Source organism: Odontesthes bonariensis, chromosome 12 (genome assembly GCF_027942865.1).
Source record: "Odontesthes bonariensis isolate fOdoBon6 chromosome 12, fOdoBon6.hap1, whole genome shotgun sequence".
Lineage (NCBI taxonomy): Eukaryota > Metazoa > Chordata > Actinopteri > Atheriniformes > Atherinopsidae > Odontesthes > Odontesthes bonariensis.
Window position 1 is genome coordinate 15,751,206 of NC_134517.1, and position 21,258 is coordinate 15,772,463.

The 21,258-nt window shown below is 44.5% G+C and overlaps 1 protein-coding gene across 3 annotated transcripts in view; it reads right to left on the bottom strand.

The window, feature by feature from the left end:
* tbc1d4 (TBC1 domain family, member 4) overlaps window positions 1-20,021 on the bottom strand; it is a 36,574-nt gene extending 16,553 nt beyond the window's left edge. The window contains exons 1-13 of one of the 3 annotated variants that reach the window (XM_075479240.1): window positions 18,869-20,021; window positions 10,897-11,025; window positions 10,234-10,471; window positions 7,108-7,343; window positions 6,417-6,506; window positions 5,885-5,989; window positions 5,656-5,788; window positions 5,447-5,538; window positions 5,156-5,266; window positions 4,554-4,676; window positions 3,901-3,960; window positions 773-987; window positions 130-282 (exon numbers count right to left, since the gene is read on the bottom strand). In XM_075479240.1, the coding sequence (XP_075335355.1) occupies window positions 130-282; window positions 773-987; window positions 3,901-3,960; window positions 4,554-4,676; window positions 5,156-5,266; window positions 5,447-5,538; window positions 5,656-5,788; window positions 5,885-5,989; window positions 6,417-6,506; window positions 7,108-7,343; window positions 10,234-10,471; window positions 10,897-11,025; window positions 18,869-19,255 (2,072 nt within the window). In that variant the 5' untranslated portion in view covers window positions 19,256-20,021. Of the gene's footprint in view, window positions 1-129; window positions 283-772; window positions 991-3,900; window positions 3,961-4,553; window positions 4,677-5,155; window positions 5,267-5,446; window positions 5,539-5,655; window positions 5,789-5,884; window positions 5,990-6,416; window positions 6,507-7,107; window positions 7,344-10,233; window positions 10,472-10,896; window positions 11,026-18,868 lie in introns of all 3 variants that reach the window. The other 2 variants (XM_075479239.1, XM_075479241.1) reach the window with 2 other exon arrangements.
* Window positions 20,022-21,258: the final 1,237 nt, after the last annotated feature.

Below are 21,258 nucleotides of genomic sequence, written 5' to 3' on the forward strand. Positions count from 1 at the left end.
CAACACGGATACAACTACTGCCATCCCAGCAAAATATCAGTGGGTCCCTCCCGCCCAACTCATCCTCTTTTGTCAGGTCTTTGACGTTTAATTCTATGCAAGGGGGGCTGCCTGAGCACCCCCTCTCACCTCTTGAGGCTCCCACTGTCTGCCAGAGAGCTCAGGGAGCCCAGGGAGCCCTGGTAAAAGCTTTTCAGGAAAGTGGGAGCACTGAAGGAGGAGGGGAGGCTGAAGGAGGACTCGCTCTCCGAAACACTGCGCGTTCTCGAAACAGCCACGGGACTGGGCGGGCCAAACATGTAATGCCCACAAATAAAAACAAACATTACACAAAGGATAAAACTTCTTGTGGGAGTACAGAAAAAAAAAAAAAAAGAAAAAAGAAAGAAAACACTGTGGAACTCATGAGGGATCAAAACAGTGACAGGAAAACTTATGATGCTATTGTTTGAGGACAGTGGAGAAGGAGTTGAAGGGAATTTGGACAAATCAATAAACTGCAAATAGATTACATTGTCTGTTCATGCATCAAAAGGTCAACTAAATATTTGGTTAGTGTTAAACTGATTGAGGGAAAAGCAGCAGTTAGCATTAGCATATCTTCAAACAAAACACAAAAGCTCACTCCAAAATAAAATCAAAAATAGATGGAAAAAAAAACCGAACCCCTGCAACTCCTTCAACATTACTGAAGAGATACACTGAATATTCCTTTTTTCCCTATCTAAAAAAAGCAGAGAATCGTCAACTGGTTGACTTTGAGTTACAGTACCTGCTCTGCAGCAGCTCCGGGTTGACGGACTGCTGTCTGCGAAGAGGCGCGTGTTTGCTCTGGGTGGCCGGCTGGCTCTCGAAGGAGATGCGCTTCCTCACCGGTGGATGGCTGAAGGTGTGCGCACGCCGACGGAATTGCATTCCGGATTCCAGGTCATCCTCTGGGAAGGCAGGAGGGGAACCTGGAGGGGAGTGACCAGGAGATTCCTCATCCTGCTGAGGAGGAGAGAAAGTGAAGAAGATGTCAGTTGACCTGCAGAACCCCTTTTACAGTAATACACGTTTATGGCATTTTGGGTGACAGGATGAAACCATGAGAAAATGGTGAAAAAACGCACAAACACAAAAGCAAATTGCTTTAGAATCATTCTGCGAAGCTACGCAGGCCAACAAAGTCAGCATGAGCAGTGAAACGTAAAACTGGCTTAAAGTCTTTTGAAATGAAACCACACACGGTTAGAAACTGTATTCCGGACACACAGCCCAAACACAAACATGCTATGACTCGAGTTACACATCAGCACTCACCTTTTCAGTCAAGCACCACAGCTCGACTCAGTCGAGCCTCGACTTTCTACTCAACACACTTGTGCTCGGTGTTGCCTCATGCCCTGTGGTACAACTCCCACATCTATTGTATTCTAATAGACAATGTCCTGTGACTCACAGGATCATAAACTATTGGTGGGGAGGACCTCTTTGGTACAGCTCTGCTTGAAATTCATCCAATCTCCTCCCATCGTGCTTCTGGAGACCTCCCCCTTTAACTTCTGACATGGCACTGGACATGCAGTGATATCTGTGCAACTTTTTTCCAGTGATCTGGGACAGTGTTTGTCTGCTGCACACGTCAATGTTGCTTTCAACTGAAAACTGTACAATTTAGGGAAAACACTGCGAAGGCAAAGTGACTCAGATCGGACACTCTTGTATTGCTGAGAGCGTTAAACCAAGGGACAGTAGTGGCTCCGCAGACACGTAACTGGACATCCTGAGTGGGGTTTCCTGCTTTCTGGGACATCACATCCTAATAGAAATCCCCAACAGACTGCTCATTCACTTATTCACAATGCAAACAAGTTTTTCACACTGTTTAAAATCTGACAAAGGTGGTTGATACTTTTCTGTCTAAAGAAGAGCATTTCTATTATATAAATGGTTGCCTGGGAAAGCTCCTCATACACTAGGATTGTTTGTGTGAGTGTAGCTATGGCTAACTGATTTCAGCTTTGAAAATGTGCAACAGCACGGACTGGTTGACTTGCAGAAAGTAGGGAATACAGCAGCTCAGTGAAATCCCCAATCGCTTGATGAATGATTTTCCTTGTTTGTTCGCTCACGTTTACATTTGTAGGTCATATTACAGTATTAAGGAGGGTCCACACAGAGGGTGTCTGTCGAGCTCCTTGAGACTACGACTAAGTTTTTTTTGCAGCTGAGGGAGGCCATTGCAGTTGTGAAGAGCCTTTGTGAGGTTTGTTTAGGCGCCCTGAATCCAGGCGTCCCAGCAGATCACTGCATTACAACAAGATGAACAGGATCGCTATGAGCTTTAACTTTAGATCTCAAAGTCTGTTTACATTTGTTAGGAGGTAGTGCGCAACCTCATGTGATGTGACTTGAAGCTGAGCTCAGTACTTTACTTTAATCCTAGAAAAAATGGATAAGTGGAATTTAAAGGAATGAGCACTGTAGCTGCCAATGCTTCAGGGCTATATATTAGTTGCTAATAGTTGAAAAAGCTGAACCTGCCTTTAAACTCCCGGCGGGCAAATTGCATTGTGGGTCATGAAGGTGGAGGGTTTTGATGATGGACTAAAAGTATGGATGCACCGATCGATTGGTTGGCTATTGGATGCAGCCGATTTCAGCTTGACCAGCTCTGACCAGTGACCAGATAACAGCGCAGTTTATTGTTTTTTTTTTCTATTTTTTCCAACATCTTTTTTTTTTTCAGCAAACACAAGGTGCACACAGAACAGAGAAATACTTTTGTTGTTGATGTTTACTGACCACTACATGCACACATTGCACAGAGACAGCCACAGTAAGTAATTAAAACAACCTGAAGGCAACTTGATCCATTCCACTGTTTTTAATTCATTCAATGGAACTGAATTGAACATGTGTTTTTGAATAATCAGTTCCACGGATTCAGTTTGTTTAGTCACTGGCTCTGATGCCGCTGACCAAACAAATATTGCATTATCATCTGGTTCATCGATTTTCATTTGCAAAAGTACAAATAAAGCTTTTTTTTCTGTATCTATTTAAGTTTTAAAAATATATATGTTTATCCTATTCTTAGATGCAGTTTTATATTTTGAGTGAAAAATAAGAAAAAGTTTAAGGACCTGTAGTCGGGTGCATCGACAGGAATACACTGTAATTCCTTTCCTGTATTGTTTTCTGGATTTTGAACAAATACCTTTATCCAGGATCTCCAGTGACAAAGAGACAAGGCCCTGTAGACTGGTGCAGTTTCAGAGAAAATACAGTATAAGATATTTATGTTTCGTAGTTTTTTTTTTTTTTATAGCTGAATGAAATTAACAGTTCTAATATAAACTGAAAAACCATGGGTTGGACCTTAGTAGAAGAAACAAAATATTGAATCCGCCAAGAAAATTCCAACTGCTGCATCCGTATGTAAAAGGGATGATGTAGTTTGACTGTAGTTTGACTGCCTCACCTTTGATCCCTTTTCTTTTTTTATGAGTCAGAAAATGCGATAGGAGTTAAGTGCTAAATTTTATACTCACTATCATAATTACTGACAGGGAGTCTAAAAGACTGCATCGCATACTCATACCACATTCTGAACAGCAGTAACAAACTGAAGCCCACAGCCACAAATGGCCCACTAACACCTTTGTAAAAAAAAACATTCCCAGCAGTGCAGTTTGGCCTTCTGACCAATGCAGCTTCATCATAAAACTACGTGGGAACAATGCAGTGCAGATTTATGTCTCCGTGTGAGAGGAGCCTTAAGTATGCACACTGAGACTGATCAAAGTGAAAAGTTGACATGTCCATCATATTCTTCTTTTCCTCAGAGTAGAGCTGCAACATGATCCCATGACCAAAGTTCTGGGAATTCTCGTGTTGATTCTCAAGGAAACTTACTCTTTCAAAACTGCTGATGCTTCCCATGCTTCCCAAGCGGCCTCGCATTCGGCTGGCACCCTGGTGACAGAGATGATGATACAACTTGTAACAAGTTGCAAAAAAAAACAAACACGTAAATAAAACACATGATTAAAGCAGTTTTGCATGCCTGCTTTTTCTTTTATTGGAAAAAGATGAACAGTTGGCATTGCCAGTGTGATGCTAAGAGATTGACAATAAACAGGAAAGTCCTGAGTGGCAAGACGTTAAAGGAGGCAGATGTTTTCAGACTTGATAACATTAACAGTATCACTGTTCAGCTAAGTCTGAGATAATAATAGATGTCTGAAGAGATCTCAGATTGCCTGGATCCCTCCACTAAGGAATTATTCTGCTGCCTCACTGGCAGATATGGGTCAATCCAAATCCCCTGGATGATAGTGACACAGATACAGGAACCAATACAAAGACTGAGCGGGGAGACAAATAGGTGCACAGCGCAGTGGTTATTTTCAGTCAGGGGTGGAGAAATAAGGGACAGGCATACATTTATACGAAGAGAATGGCCTTGATAACACGAGCAGGAAATTTAGCAAAGATAAAGTAGGGACCAATTTGGTAACATGTTGGGAAAAAGAAAAGAAAAAAAACACCTCTCTATTCAGACCGACCTTTGCAATGATGTTCTCCAGAGAACTGGTAAGGGATGTGCGAGCCTTATTCTTGAGAATATCAAGTTTGAAGCGACTGCTGGTGGCTACTGCGTCTCCCGCGGACGAGCCAGTTGATGCATTCTGTTAAAGAAAAGCAACAACGGACATAGGAGAACAACGGTGAGGCTTGCAATGACTGTCCCCGAAAAAGGGTAGCAGACCACGTGTCTAAAACTGTAAAAAAAAATAATAAATCATTAAAAAACAGCCTCCAGGTGCAGGCTGCTCACAACAGAAGAGGAACTGTTGCTGAAGTTCTTCCATCTGGGTGAAAATATTCAACTAAAACAAGCCCCTCAGGCTAGACCGTTCTAAAGTAATAAATACAAACCTTTCAAACTTAAAATGTCATTTCTCCTGAGCAGCTTATAAAATGTAAAAGAAGTTCCGCTAAAGCAATAGGCAATAATGCAGAAGGCACATTGCATTTTCAGATTATCAATCATGAATCCAGTGGACTTGTCCATTTAACAATATTGCTGTTTCAACACAGAAATGCCAAAGAAAATCTCCAAAAAACAAGCCCCTTGAAGAAATGGGTCAACTTTGCAAGCAGTTACCTGAGGGGCCTCTCCAATGTGGAGGTGGGATTTTTGTTTGATTTCACACAGCTGTCTCAGATGGAAAATCACCAGCTGATTCTCTTCTTGGTCCGACCCGGGCTTCAGTCTCTGCAGAAGCACACGCACTTAAAAATCAATACGGGAAAACTGCGCTCAGAAATAGAAGCAGCAGCGCTAAAAAAATAAAAAATTAAAATAAATAAACAGCTCATAACAAGAGAGACTGTTCACGTGTCACTTGTGTTGCCAGCAGAAAGTGCGCTTTGTTTAAGAGTCGCCAAACCTTACTTGAACTCGCTCAAAAATGTCTGCCTGCTCATTGTCGGTCAACTGGGACAGATATTTTTGGATGGTCAGCTTTGCTCTAGGTGGGTAGAGACCTGGGAGCAGAATATAAATTCTCAGAAACAGACCAAGCATCAGCGCATTCATGAGTAAGGCCAAAGAGAAGCGCTGTGTGTGTGTGTGTGTGTGTGTGTGTGTGTGACTTGGCTTACCCTCAATTCTCTCGCAGAGCTTGTGCAGGTCATGCATGGGGCAGGCTTCACAGAGCTGGATCGGGGTCTTGTTACTTTGTAAGGCTGCCGCGGTGGAGAAGGCCTGCTTCAGGGTCAGCATCACCTCGTCAACCTGACACACAAAAGCGGGCGCATGCACAGACATATAGACCAGCTCTATATCTTTTGCACTCGAGTTAAGTCAGTTTTCACTTGCCGTGCAACTCACCAAGGATTCGCTGGCACACTGAAAAACGTAGCACATGTACTGACTGGGACCAGAGTCTGATTGGTCCCGACAGATGAACCCGAAATGGTCGGTTTGCCTAACACCCTGTTAAGTCAATAACAAGACAAACAGCAGAGTAGACAGCGCAGAGGAGGGTGAGAATACTTTTGGATCTTTGTGCTCGGTTTAGAATTACAAATCAATATTAACATAGCTGCAGCTAAGTGTGGCACATGACACCATAATGGCTCCGCACGTTTCCTATTTCCAGTTCATCAGTAAAAAAAAAAAAACAACACCACTAGACATCGCGTCATCTTTATGCAGAGTAGCTTTAAATGTTGCTACATTACTAGTAAAGATGTAATTTGCGATCAATTTACAGATGAAACATCCCGCCGTACGGCAAATGTATGTTTGACGTCTGAATATGTAATACATTAAAGCTGCTCTGAGTTTATGCTCTTTCTAGGCCTGCAGCAGAGACGCAAGGCTTTCGGTGTAAATACAGCAAGTAAAAAATTAGGCCAACCTGACAGCATGATGAGATTTCTTTGAAGTTTTTCTCCAGCACCACTGTTTTACTATCAGGACTTATGAGGTTCACCTCAAAACGTCCAACCTGTGACACACAAAAGAATACGCTCACACACAGACTCAAAGGCATACAGACAACCCACCGGCATAAATACATCCACGCACGCTCCAAATCAAGGCCACAGCAATGATTTTTCCCATAATTGACTGCTGTGCAGGGTATCATATTGAGTGTTGCGCTCTAGTTTTTTTTAAATTAGCCACATGAGGAAATGGGCACAGTGCGTGAGGAGTGGCAGCTGGCTCACGCCACCGCCCGAAGGTTTTTTTTTAATAAAGCATCACGTTACACAGGAGTTACAGCCTTAAATTTCTGCAGAAGCTACAGGGGACTGAGCAAGTTACAGCTGCCAGTCACACGCAGCCTGAATGCGGCGAGCTTAGATGACAAGCAGGAATTTGGTTTTCTTGCGCCACAGGTGGAAACAAGTTCTTTCAAAGAAATTCTGACACACTCATTCATCACACTGCAGAGAAAGTATATTTAGAGTGGAATATACCCAGAGATATTAAACATATTGCTGCTACTGCATGCTGATCAAGATTAAAAGAATCCTGTTGTAGTCGCTCCTCCTTTTTTCTGGATAACACAACCATTAGCACTCCCCATAGAAACTCAACTCTACCTGGAAGAGCATTGTGCGGTTCTTGTCTGAGTCAGACGGCTGAACGTTGTTTGGTGCGCTGGCGTGTCTGCGACGCGTGGGACCCCTGATGCCAGCTTCCCCCGGCTTCCTCTGCAGACTTCCTGCCAGGCTGCTGCAGCGTGTGCGGAACTCCTGCGGCTCCTCAAATCCAGAGTCCTCCAGGATGCACTCCGGGAAGGCTCCTCTGAGACTGGCACCGCTGGGAACACCTTTACCTGGACCAGACAGCAGAAAAGGCATGCTTGTCTTATTTGGCGAGTCAAATCGCAGAAACGCGTAGAGCTGTTTCTGGAGATGTTTTATATTCAAATCTAGGTCTTTAGACATTACTCTTATATGTTTGTGCACATCAGATTGGTTAAATAATTGCTTGACCTTGCACTTTTCTGACTATTTGACACTGGAACTTGAAACTAACAGCTACTAAATTTCCTTTTCTTTTCTTTTCTTTAGTCAATCAATCCATCCATCCATCCATCATCTTCCGCTGGTCCGGGGATCGGGTCGCGGGGGCAGCAGCTTGAGCAAAGAGACCCAGACGTCCCTGTCCCCGGCCACTTCCTCCAGCTCTTCTGGGGGGACCCCGAGGCGTTCCCAGGCCAGCCGAGAGACATAGTCTCTCCAACGTGTCCTGGGTCTTCCCCGGGGCCTCCTCCCAGTGGGACGGGCCCGGAACACCTCACCGGGGAGGCGTCCAGGAGGCATTCTCACTAGATGCCCGAGCCACCTCATCTGACTCCTCTCGATGCGGAGGAGCAGCGGTTCTACTCCGAGCCCCTCCCGGATGACCGAGCTTCTCACCCTATCTCTAAGGGAGAGCCCAGACACCCTGCGGAGGAAACTCATTTCGGCCGCTTGTATTCGCGATCTCGTTCTTTCGGTCACTACCCACAGCTCGTGACCATAGGTGAGGGTAAGAACATAGACTGACCGGTAAATCGAGAGCTTCGCCTTCTGGCTCAGCTCCTTCTTCACCACAACGGGCCGGTGCAGAGCCCGCATCACTGCAGACGCCGCACCGATCCGTCTGTCAATCTCCTGCTCCATTCGTCCCTCACTCGTGAACAAGACCCCGAGATACTTGAACTCCTCCACTTGGGGAAGGATCTCATTCCCGACCCGGAGAGGGCATTCCACCCTTTTCCGGCCGAGGACCATGGTCTCGGATTTGGAGGTGCTGATTCTCATCCCAGCCGCTTCACACTCGGCTGCGAACCGCTCCAGTGAGAGCTGAAGGTCACGGCCTGAGGACGCCAACAGAACCAAATCGTCCGCAAAAAGCAGAGACCCGATTCTGAGGTCGCCAAACCGGACCCCCTCAACGCCCTGGCTGCGCCTAGAAATTCTGTCCATAAAAATTATGAACAGAATCGGTGACAAAGGGCAGCCCTGACGGAGTCCAACCCTCACAGGAAACATGTCCGACTTACTGCCGGCAATGCGGACCAAACTCTGACACCGGTCATACAGGGACCGAACAGCCTGTATCAAAGAGTCCGGCACTCCATACTCCCGGAGCACCCCCCACAAGAGTCCCCGAGGGACACGGTCGAACGCCTTCTCCAAGTCCACAAAACACATGTAGACCGGTTGGGCGAACTCCCATGCACCCTCCAGGATCCTGCGGAGGGTATAGAGCTGGTCCACTGTTCCACGGCCAGGACGAAAACCACACTGCACCTCCTGAATCCGAGATTCGACTATCCGTCGGATCCTCCTCTCCAGTACCCCCGAATAGACCTTACCAGGGAGGCTGAGGAGTGTGAGTTTTTTGACCACCTCGGCAACCTCAGCCCCAGAGATGGGAGGTCCCACGTCCGAGCTCCCCAACTCTGCTTCCTCATCGGAAGGCGTGTCGGTAGGATTGAGGAGGCCCTCGAAGTATTCCCCCCACCGACTCACGACGTCCCTAGTAGAAGTCAGCAGAGCCCCGCCCTCACCATACACGGTGTTGACGGTGCACCGCTTCCCCCCCCTGAGCCGCCGGATGGCAGACCAGAATCTCCTCGAGGCCGTCCGGAAGTCGTTCTCCATAGCCTCCCCGAACTCCTCCCAAGCCCGAGTTTTTGCCTCAGCAACCGCCGAGGCTGCGTTCCGCTTGGCCTGTCGGTACCCATCAGCTGCTTCCAGAGTCCCACTGGCCAAAAAGGCCCGATAGGACTCCTTCTTCAGCTTGACGGCTTCCCTCACCACTGGTGTCCACCAGCGGGTTCGGGGATTGCCGCCACGACAGGCACCGACCACCTTACGGCCACAGCTCCGGTCGGCCGCCTCAACAATGGAGGCACGGAACATGGCCCATTCGGGCTCAATGTCCCCCACCTCCCTCGGGACATGGTTGAAGCTCTGCCGGAGGTGGGAGTTGAAACTTCTCCTTACAGGGGATTCCGCCAGCCGTTCCCAACAGACCCTCACAATACGTTTGGGCCTGCCAGGTCTGACCGGCTTCCTCCCCCACCAGCGGAGCCAACTCACCACCAGGTGGTGATCAGTTGACAGCTCCGCCCCTCTCTTCACCCGAGTGTCCAGGACATACGGCCGCAAGTCCGACGATACAACCACAAAGTCGATCATCGAGCTGCGGCCTAGGGTGTCCTGGTGCCAAGTGCACATATGGACACCCTTATGCCTGAACATGGTGTTCGTTATGGACAGTCCGTGACGAGCACAGAAGTCCAACAACAAAACACCACTCTGATTCAGATCGGGGGGGCCGTTCCTCCCAATCACGCCCCTCCAGGTCTCACTGTCATTGCCCACGTGAGCATTGAAGTCTCCCAGCAGGACGAGGGAGTCTTCTTTAGTCAACATTATCTTATTCTAATTTGTTTAGTCTGGAAGGTCTCATTGTGATACAAGACATCTTCTTCCAGGTAATCCTGTGGGGTCTTCTTAGTAGAGACCTTGACACACAATAAAATCTCAAACTATGATGAGAGACAATTAACATCATGAACGTGGTCGTTAATGTTCTTGCCAATGCAAATAAGGCAACAGAGAAATGGCAGAAAACTGGGAACTTTGTAAAAATCGCCTGCATTCATTTACACTTTGAACCTGATACATTCAAACATGATAATCAAGGAATCTGCTTGATGCCTTTACCTCCACCTGCATTTGTGTCCTCCACTCCAGGACCTTCGGGGTCCTCCAAATCTTTATTCAGAGCGGTGGACAGCGGGTCTCCTTCTTCCCCCATGAGGAACTCCACAGGGGCGCTCTCCGTGGACCCTCGCTGCCCATTTAGCAGTCGTAGGCGCTTACGTTCAATCTCATGCTGACGAAACTTGTCAACACAGTCGTCGATGAGGGTGGATGGAGCCTTCTTGTGGCCAACCATCACCTGGATTTTTTTTTTTTTAATCCAACATTAATAATTGAAAGGCTTTAACAGGTAAAAACTAGGGATGCACCGATATCGATACTGGTATCGGGCCGATACTATTTTAATATACTCGTACTCGTTAAAGTTAACCGATACCATGAACCGATACCAATTTATTGCATGAACACCGCGATCAGAGGGTGGCTTGTCATTTTTGTTGTATTTTTTGAGATTGGCGGCTAGGGGAGATGCCGAGCTAATCAGGAACAGTGTGGTTAGGCTAGTGAGATCGAAACCTGTCTTCCAATTCATTGCATTTTTTTGTGGTAGAAGTATCGGCAAGTAATCAGATCCAAGTATCGGTATCGTATCGGTTTGAAAAAAAGTGGTATCACTGCATCCCTAGTAAAAACAAACAGTAGTTTAAAGAGACTAATGTTCACCTTTCCACAGTAAAGCACTTCAAATTTCTGCGAGTTGTAGAAGGCCTCATCCGCCTCCTGTTTAGGCTTGGCATCTTCCTTCAAGGCTGATTTGGACACATGGCGAATACTACTAATTACCTCTGGGACCTGTGAGTCAGAACAGGGGAATGAAGGAATAATCGAGACAATGAGCAGCTCAGCCAACAAATAAACAACACAAGTACCACCACAGAGAAATGAGCTAAATATGCAGTATCAGCAAAATGTTTGGAATGTTCCCATTCAAAACATATGCAGTAACTATCCATAAAAAAACAAGTACAAAGTAGCTGCAGCGTGCTGTGGATGACCTCTCATATATAAAAAAAAAGTCCATCACATCAATACAGTTACTCTGGACATAATTGTTGACTGAACGCATTAAACAAATAAAACCATGTTTAGATGGCAGTTCCAGAAAAACCCCAGAAATGATTGGAAAATTTTTTTAACATAAGTGAGTCAGCTGCAGACAGACCAAACACCATAATGGTGTCAGAAGTAGGTAAGAAGCCAGAGAAATGCCTAGGCGTTACAGAAGTGGGGGAAAAAAAAAAAAGAAATGAGAGACTTCAAGGTGAACCCGTTTAAGCCACACTGTATCAGGTGCTCAAACTGTTGCAGGAACAGCCTGTGCCACCAAAGCGGATCGTATTTCTTGGATGAATGAATCAAGGAAAGATGCTAAACCAAACACAAAAGCTCTTAAAGAATACTTGGTAATGTGAAGCAAGTCAATCCTACAAGCTTGGGAGGTATTTACAAATGAAACAGATGGGAAAGGCTTAAAATCAGTTGGCAATGAATTATTGTTCTGGTAAAATTTTTGGCCAACGGACACAAAGTTCCATCTCTCTTGAAGGTCAGAGGGACTTGAACCATAGCCACAGCAAAGCTTATCCAAATATTGTGTTTAAGCAACAGTGAATACTAAATCATTTAATGGCCCCAAACACTGAACACATCCACAGAACCAGATAAGAGCTGCATGCAGGCTGTTGAGTAAAGACGCTTAGAATGTACACTGGGGAGGACAGTTAGGTAATAAAATGCTTCAGAGGTGTGATCCGTACAACAGGGAAGAAAAACAGGAGGGGAAAAGTTGTGAATGAAATAAAAAATCCTGATAAAGTCAGTCCCTGCTTTACATACAAGTGACAGATAGTGCCGTGCGATATTACGATATATGTCGCAGTGCGATATAAAAATGTCCACCGTACGATATAGCCCTCTATTGTTCATATTGTTTTTTGTTTTTTTTAAGAAAATGACACGTTGTCTGAACAATGAATGAAGGCTAAATGTAACTGCAGCAGCGCTACTACTTTGCATTTTTATGTCACCCGCAAAGACTCATTTACGGCAGTGCTATGGGAGCATGGGTACAAACAACAACAGAGGCGGAAAGCTTGGCGGAGAGCACGTTGGAAAACACAATGGAAACAGAACCCAGAGAGGAATTAGTGCGGAAAAGTCGGAACCGAAATTCCATAGTGTGGTTTTGGTTTGGATTTAAAAAGTCAGACAGCGACCAGACAACACGTCTAATCGGTTCTGTCACTTAAAGACACGACATGAAGAGCAGTACAGAGACAGCATAAAGACGCGACAAACTACCTCAAAACCACAAATGAAGAAAAAAACACACCAAAACGAGCCTGAACGAATCGCTGACCAAAGGCATCCCCTATGACAAGCAGTCCCGCAGACACCGAAAAATCACAGACGCCATTGCCATTCAAAAATTCAGAAATTACCATTAATTTTATATATATATATATATATATATATATATATATATATATTTAAGAAAAAATACTATATCGGGATATATATCGTTATCGGGATATAGAATTTTGTCCATTTCGCACAGCACTAGTGACAGAGATTAAAACATGTGCTATATTTCCGCTGTGACAACATGAGCTATTTTAAAGCCATTTTCTCAGTGGCAGCCCTCCTAATGGTCATGCCGTGCCTCACTGGAGACAGAGGGCTGTATTGAGATGTGAAAAAAACGCGGGTGGCCGAGGCGGCAGGTGCTTGGCCATAAATGCTGACTCAGATATCTCCTCACAGGATCTCTGACCAGTGTAAGTGTTTTTCCAGCTGTTTGCTGGCTTATTTTCAAGCTGTCAAAACAAATTTCTCTGAATGCACAGTTATGAATAATAATTAATAATAATAAAAAAAATAATCAATTACAACAGTCATGTGAAAAATACCTTTCAATCCACTGGTTATAGATACTGGGACACTGTAATCATCTGGTCCTTACTAGGTCTTAAAATGAGGTAACTGTAACCCCAGATGAGTAACATCACATGACATATTACATCGAATCATTATTTAGCTACAAAACAAAACTAAGCGAATATTCAGAACACCCTAACTGCTTCCACAGAAAACAAGAGGGCACGTAGCAGCTGCTGATCAAATGCGCTTGATCAATTGATCATGAGCACGTGTGAGACTTAGACTAGACTGTATTTGTCATTCAAGCATTGGCCACTGCACAGTATACAACAATTTTTCACCAGTTTGTTGGTCTGCAGAATTCATGCGTTATGTAATGTGTTAAAACAATGGCCAAGGAGGGAAGACATCAGTCATGATCTCAGAAAAGCAATAGTTGCAGCCCATAAATCAGGGGAAGGGATACAAGGCCATTTCCAAACTATTTGGAGCTCATCATTCCACAGTGAGAAAGATTATTCACAAGTGGAAAACATTCGAGACAGTTGCCAGGAGAAGACGTTCCAGCAAATTCATCAAAGATCAGAACATGCAATGCTCAGAAAAAAATGCTCAAGAAAGGGGAGGGGGGTACATTTCAACTTATTTTGTAGCCACAGCACCTGAAAACCTGATAACGTCACACAGAAAATAATTACTTCAAGCAACTGCTGCAAAAGGTGGTTCTACCACATTTTGGCGAAGTTGTTGTGTTGTGGTTTAATGTATCATGTATTTTTTGTCCATTTGAGACTGTATCTACCTAATATTAAGAACTGTAAAGACCAGATCATTTTTTTGGTCCTAAACATAAAACCTTACAATTTAAAGAGGGTGTCCTTCCTTTTATTCCCATGACTGTAGGTCAGCAAGGGGGTGAAAAAAAAAAACAGCACATGAAATCAAACTGGCAACCTTTGTGGGAAAAAGCGGTCCTGCGCTGCCAGACAGTGTTGACACTGCAAGATCAAGGTAATTCAAAATCCAAAAGCTGAATGAGAATCACAGCTGCACTGTCTGGCCAACGCAGAGGGAAATAAATGACAGAGTCATCTTAACGTCTTAGGAAACCGCTTCATTATGTATGAGTAAGATGACGCCACAGCATTTGGTCTGATTAATTATTTGTTGTAAACCCCATACATAGCCGGCAAAGGTGCTTACTCTTTGGGAGGAGACAGGCACGGACAAGCAGAAAGCTGTTGGGCAATAAGGGAAAACTTATGGCTTTTTCATTGAAAATCTGTTCAAGCACTTCACCCCTCCCTCCATCCGTCTCTATCTAGATTAATCAAACAGTATCACTGACACTGGGCCTATGTAAACGCCAGCAGCTGAGCGCAGCTTTAGAGCCTAGGATTAAGTAAACACGAGCAATGCCCTCTCTGAGCTGGAGGAGTCCTGAGTACTCCCAACGCATGGTGAACATAACGTCCCAGCTGCAAACAGCAGGCCTTCATAATGGTAGATCGGACAGTGGCTGGCACATTGTTCTGTCCGCACCATTAAGCAAAACTACAGCAAAACAGCGGGGACCAACACACTGGCCCAACTGCATAGAATTAGGCCTAATTAGACCACTTTTAGAGGCGCAGGTTATTACTCAGTCAATATTAGATAAGAATGGAAACGGACAGAGGCTAAGGAATGAGATACATCACCCCATGTGAGACCATACGCAATAAAACATGACATGCCAGAGGATATTATGAAGGGTATTGCTGATGTTACACGTTGCAATTTTGCAAAATCGTGTTTTTCAGGGGAGCTCGTGTTTCTTTGACTGTAGCTCTGGTGTGTAAGAACCGGTCTGTTGTGCTGCTGACTGAGGAAATTATCTTATCTTATGGGCACAGATTAACAAAGATATGCAAAGAAAATTGCAAAAATGTGCTAATAAGATAAGCAAAACATGCAAACATATGCTTTCATGTGCTGAATTCGGTATAATTTAACTTCAAAATAATATTTTCTTCTGTCTATGCCCACTCCTGGCCTCTGTAATGTTCAGCCCAGCACGGCAAAAAGCGATAAACTGAAATGGAACACGCCCTATAAAATGTTAGTGTAAACACCTCTGCCTTATCGTGTTTGTGTGTGAAAAGCTGAATGAGAAACAACATTAAAGGTCAAATCTTAGCTAAAAGCTCGGTCTGACAAAGTTCATGTACAAACATAAAACAAAAAGGCTCTTATGTCACACCCTCAGATGAGATGGGAGATCACGTCACAATGTGCCAGAGTGGAAGCAAGAACGCAAAAAAACACTTTTTCTCTCTTCTCTTGCACATAATGTAGCATCAAATAATGCGAATGTCTGAATAATGGCAGTTACAAACCAACAACAAAACAAACAATTTGAGCTAGTTTTCTTTTCCCGAACATTTAATCCCTTTCCATGCCGCTGTTGCACTGTCAAGTAAACTTTTATGCCACTAAAAAATTCTATGTGCCTCTGCTAAGTGATTTAAAAAAAGCACAATCCAGCAGTGTTATAAAAAGTGACGCTCTGTGCTTGGATGGGACATGTGTAAGACTAAATGCACGAGTTAATAGAGCAAAGACTATCACGGCAACCGGATAAGAATCTGTGGTATTTCTTTTCTCGCTTTGCAAGAACTGAGATAATGTTTAACAGACATCATTCAGTATGAAAACAAGGGAAAAAAGTCAAGATGCTAATGTTTTGTAATGAAATCTTGTGCGAGAGCGGTGGGTACCAAAAAGCAATTTTTCTTTCCTTTGGCTTAGCAGTGCTAGAAGTATTGAAGTCTAAATCAGATTTTGAGAGAAGTGCATCAGTCTCCACTGACTCAGCTCAAGAGTAATGCGCCACTGTTGAACGATGACCCGAACCTGCAAGACAGCCGAGGGTCACCCAGTCAGAGATTCCACTGTGGCCCAGCTCCAAGTCAGAGCAAAGGATAATGAAGAGAGGGGCCTGTGGTTTGTGCTGGGCAGGCTCGCTCTGTGCATTGCTGGCTTGATAATGGCTCGACAGTTTTGCGGTCACTGTTAAATTAGTACCTGCAGCTACCAGAGCCTCACTGACTACCACAGACTCTAAGTGTGTAACAGGTTACATGTCAAGCGCTGTTTGATTGATGTTCAACTGAATGTCTAAATCTGTGCTTTATATCATTTACTTAGGATATGTGAGATGTGTTACCCTTACCTAGTACCTTACGTTTCCTTATACATAACGACTTGCAGTTGATTTTTTTTTTTTTAAAGGGCTAAAGTTGTATTTTAAGTCAAGGAGGTCAAACCTGATTTCAAGCACCCAACATTTGAAATACACATCATTTTTACTGACAGATCCTGCTTTCTTGGCTACTCGTGATCCTCACGACAACATGAGCGCCTTTCGGAGACACACATTAGCTCCCATGAAAGCCTTTGAGCCTTTCGCATCATTTTGATGCAAAGACCAGCACTCCTTCCTCAGGCTTTACACAATGTGACCCCGTCATGTCTTCAACTAAGAATAGATTTGCAAACATGCCTGTCGGCTAAAAATAAAAGGCCGGTATTCGTCATTTCTTTGAGCGCTGTTGGGACAAACAGAAAAAATTTCTAATGGCCTCAACAAGGATTCCCGAATTAAACACAGGATATACCTGGCAAAAAAAAACATTAAATCATAAACAATGGCTGCTGCAAGGGTGTCGTGCACGACAGGGCGCACCAGTCCAATAGCCCATGCATTCCACATGGTTCACCTTTCACATGTTGCTGGCTGCCAAACCAGTTCTTGTTGCGCAATGATGGTGGCTGAGTTATGTTTAAGATCCTTCTAACTGTTGCAAACCCTTCAGCTGAGAGGCCAGAGTCGTGAAAACTTGCTGCCTCCTATTCTCAGCTTTCAGCAGCAAACAAACTGAGTCCTCACGGCTTGCACATACCACAGGAAACATGATACAACACAGGCATGATTTAGATCGGTGCAAAAAGGGAGCATATCTGTTCGGACATTATTTGGGAAGGTTTCCTGGGTCAGTGGGGAAACGAAAATAGCAAGAGCCAGTGTGAGACTTTGACAGATTGGGTTATAGGCGGAGACGAATCTGGTGAACACAGCGCAAGATGATCATATAAGATTTAGATAGAAAAAAAAAATGGAACAAAATTTTTTTTTTAAATGGATTTACTACTAATGTACAGTAAAAAACTAACTCAGTCACACACGCCAGAGCCAGAGGGGTGAGCTCTTGAGGACGACCAACAGAAATCAGAAAGATTAGAAAGCAACACGCCGCGCTGATATTCAAATACTGACTCCCATGTTCCTGTTTTTTTTTTTGGATGTTTACCACGTTCCAGTTTATTACACAAGACTTGCATCCTGACCAGCATGTAAATCTGCTGACACAGTGCTGTGCCATGTCGAGTTGTTGTCACGGCCGCAAAAGACATGTCTGATCTACGCTTGTTCCGAAAGCTCAGTACAATACAACACAAGTCCAGAAATACCCAGGCAAAAAAAGACAAATCCCTTCTGCAAAGATGACAAGTCCGAGACTCACAACAAATCATGCTGCCGCATATTGGCTCAGTGAAAGTGATTAGAAATGTGCGACTGTTCGAGCTAACCACAATCATTTCACATAATGTTTAGTGGTTATTCCATTCACCTGTACAAAACCAAGTTGGGTGTAATTAAAGCCGGGTTTCACACCATTCATGGGATTGGTTAAGGCTTGAAAGTGGGAGTGCCGGATGCTTGGAGAGGATTTGATTGGCTGGCACCTGTGCAGCCTCTTGAAAACTTAAACTTTCCACCACAAGAAAGGTTGGACAATCAAAGCAACTGATCCACAGCTCAAAAACAAGAGGAATGACTAGTTGAAACGCACACCAGTGAAACCTGCCTAACAACTGTGTTTCCAAAAGGATACAGTCAAAAAGTCAAAGAAAGATGGCAGGAGAAACTCATAAGGACTTAGGAAAAGAAAAAGACCATTCAACTGGATGCATGTCATTTCCTGCCATGTGTGTTTTTCCGTGGCACTTGTGGCTGACCACCTGCTTTCCAATGTGCATTCACTGATCTCAACAACACAGATGACGTTGCAAAACTGAACACCAAAGCTGGGGGTTCCTTTTTTTGGGTTAAGCTAAATGAAGACTAGTTCTGTGTTGTGTTACTGAAATATCTGCACATGTTTTCTTAAGTTGCACTGTGCTGACCCTTGGGGCCACTGTTGCTGATGGCCCGAAGAGAAAAGCACAGAGATGGATTAGCTCTGCCCAAAGATCCCACACGCTCATGTTTATCATCCCCAGTAACCAGTGGCCTAAATACATAATACCAAAGCAAACATGTTTAGGCTATTGACTCAAACAATATCATGTGTGTGAAAGAGATTAAATTACATGGCTGTCACCTCTAGGAAAATCCTTTGTCTTGTGTTCACGTTTAAAACTGGACTCATTCAAAGCAAAATGACATAGAGGGGCATCATTTACATTTGAATCCTTTTTGGAATATTTTTTGCTATGCTCAAACTGGACTTGTGAGCAGTGTAGGTCACTGAAAGCCCACTTCCAGGTCTTTAGTCTTTGTGCACACCAGTAACAGAGGTACACAAATCCCATATTACATGGGTTATTACACAACTGATTATTTGGCCTGGACTTCTTTCTTTCTTTTTTATTTGGTAGACTTTTCACACTCCGATTCGTATCAGGTGTCGTGGCTCCAAAGAAGGCCTACCTGGTTGGGGTCGCAGGCCTTGAAGACGTGACAGGACATCTCGGACTCCGGGTTGTCCGGCTGGCCCCGCAGGAGATACGCGAAATAAGAGAGGTCATTGCTGTTGTGGATGAAGCGAGAGATGAGCTGCGCTTTGTGCTCGAATATGAAAACGGACGAGTTGCTGCTGTTGGAAGGAACACAGCGGACGGAGGGGGGGCAGAGCAGCAGCTGAACTTCTCTCGGCTGCATCACGGGGCCGCAGTCGCCTTTCTCGCTCCTCCTGCGGATCTCCGCCACCAGCCACGGCAGCATGGGCAGGGTGGTCCGGCTGTCCAGCGAGCACCAGCCGATGTAAGTCAGGCCGAAGCCCTTGTCCATCTTCTCCTTCTCATCGAGACTCTCCATGTTGATCCGGAGGACCTTTCGCCCGGACACCCGATTGACAGCGACAGGGACAAAACGCTACTTTCCAAAAATACTGCCGATGTACCATTCCCTGCAACCGTGGCCAAGTGGAGTTGTGTTTAGTTTGGAACAGTTTTCGTGTCCACATCCACACTGAAATAAGGCTCAGACAGCGACGCGCTCGGCTTCGTGCACAACATGTGCTCACCCTTTGGTTCAGCTGCAACTCTCCATGATATCCAATATTAGAAATAGTTTTCCTTCTTGGATTCTAAGTAAATTTACTTATACGGCCGTGTATGTAGAGCTTGATTTCCTGCTCTGCTCCGAGTGTTGTGATAGGCAGAGAGTCAAACGGCAAAAAAATAAATAAACCAAAAAAAAAAAGAAGAAAAAAATCCTGCACAGTAGCCTGCTGTCCCGACCAAGGTTTCCTGCTAAAACATGGCTTTGGATGGTTCCTGTGTAAACACAAGTCGCTCAGGGATCTGATTTCTTTGACGCGCTCGGACGTCGCTCCAGCACACGGCGCGGCGCGTTCACACCGTCCCGGTCCCTAAATCCCGAAAGGCACGAGTTCGTCTGACTTGGCTGTATTTTTATTTCCCGGTAAATGGTAAGAGGGCATGCATGGATGCTTGTTTATCTCTCCTTTAAGTGCAGTCTCTCATTTGTGATCCTTTCTTCCACATCGCCTTGGAGGCGGAGCGGCTGTGCGCGCTGACGAGCCGCCCCGCCGCCCCATGTGCTGAAGAACAGGCGGAGTAAATGACAGCACGAAGCCCCGCCTTTCTCCACAATACAGTCGCTGTTAAATGGGAAGTGTTTCCCATGGCTGTGAAGAAAGTGTTAAGAGCCTCTGTGGCACAACACCCTGTATGGAATCCCATTTCTGACACTGCAATATATTTAAGACGTGTTTTTCAAAATCAACAGTCCTCAAAGTCAGAAATTTGAGATAGTACCAGAAAATTAGGATTCCACGTCTGAAAATGAGCTTTCCATACCAAGTCTGTAGCCGTCTCATATTCAAAAACAAATGCAATGCCACGTGTTAATCATATTTACAGGCCAGCGGCAAAGTTTTCATCCTTAAGGACACAGTCAGTCACAGCTTCAGCTTCACAAGTTCCTTTTTAAGGATGTGGCGATTAACCATGAATTGTAAAGAAGAAAATGGATGTTACACAGATGCAAGGATGGGACTGAAAAGCTTAGGTGTGAACAGGGGAGGGTGCTGAGGGTGAGGCGGCCTGGTAAATTAAACTAACAGCTGTTTTCCGAGGGGACAAACAAGCACAGGAAAGGCTACTCAAGGTGAAGAGAGAGATGATGAGTTTGTAATGAAGTGAAATAGTACATCTCAGTTAAACCTAGATAAGGCTTACTAATGATAATGATAATTAAAAAAAAGTGCAAGTTAGCCAAAAATGCTTAATTCCTTCAATTTCCTTCACATTGGTAAAAATTGGGCTGGTGTCCAGGTGACTTGTCCTGGGCTTTAGTACTATTGTGATAATCAATAATAGATTTTTGTCACGTTTTAATTTTTCGATGCTTCAAATATTCGAGATTCCTGTCAGCATGTTTGAATAATAATTGAAAATTTTGAAATATTAAGTCTTTTTTTTTGTTTTGTTTTAATTCACCACAACGGCATCAGTGGGCTTCTATACCACCATACCTCTGAGCTCATAACTGTTGGTTGCAATCCTATACAACTGTGCGCAGTGAAGATAGCCCTTACAAAACACTACGTATCACAGGCTCATGTTCAATACAACCCTTAAGGAAGTTCACTACTGTTTACATGCATGGTCGCGCTAAATCATAATGTTAGACAGCTGTAATCACATCTGATGCTTCGTGCACCAGCGGAGTTCCCAAGCACCGAACACCATAATTCCTAGAACTCCGCCTGTCCCAAAAATAGTGCCTATGCCATATATAACCTTATCACTGAGGGAGTAGATATCAGGCTCTCCAGACCATAACCCCCCACA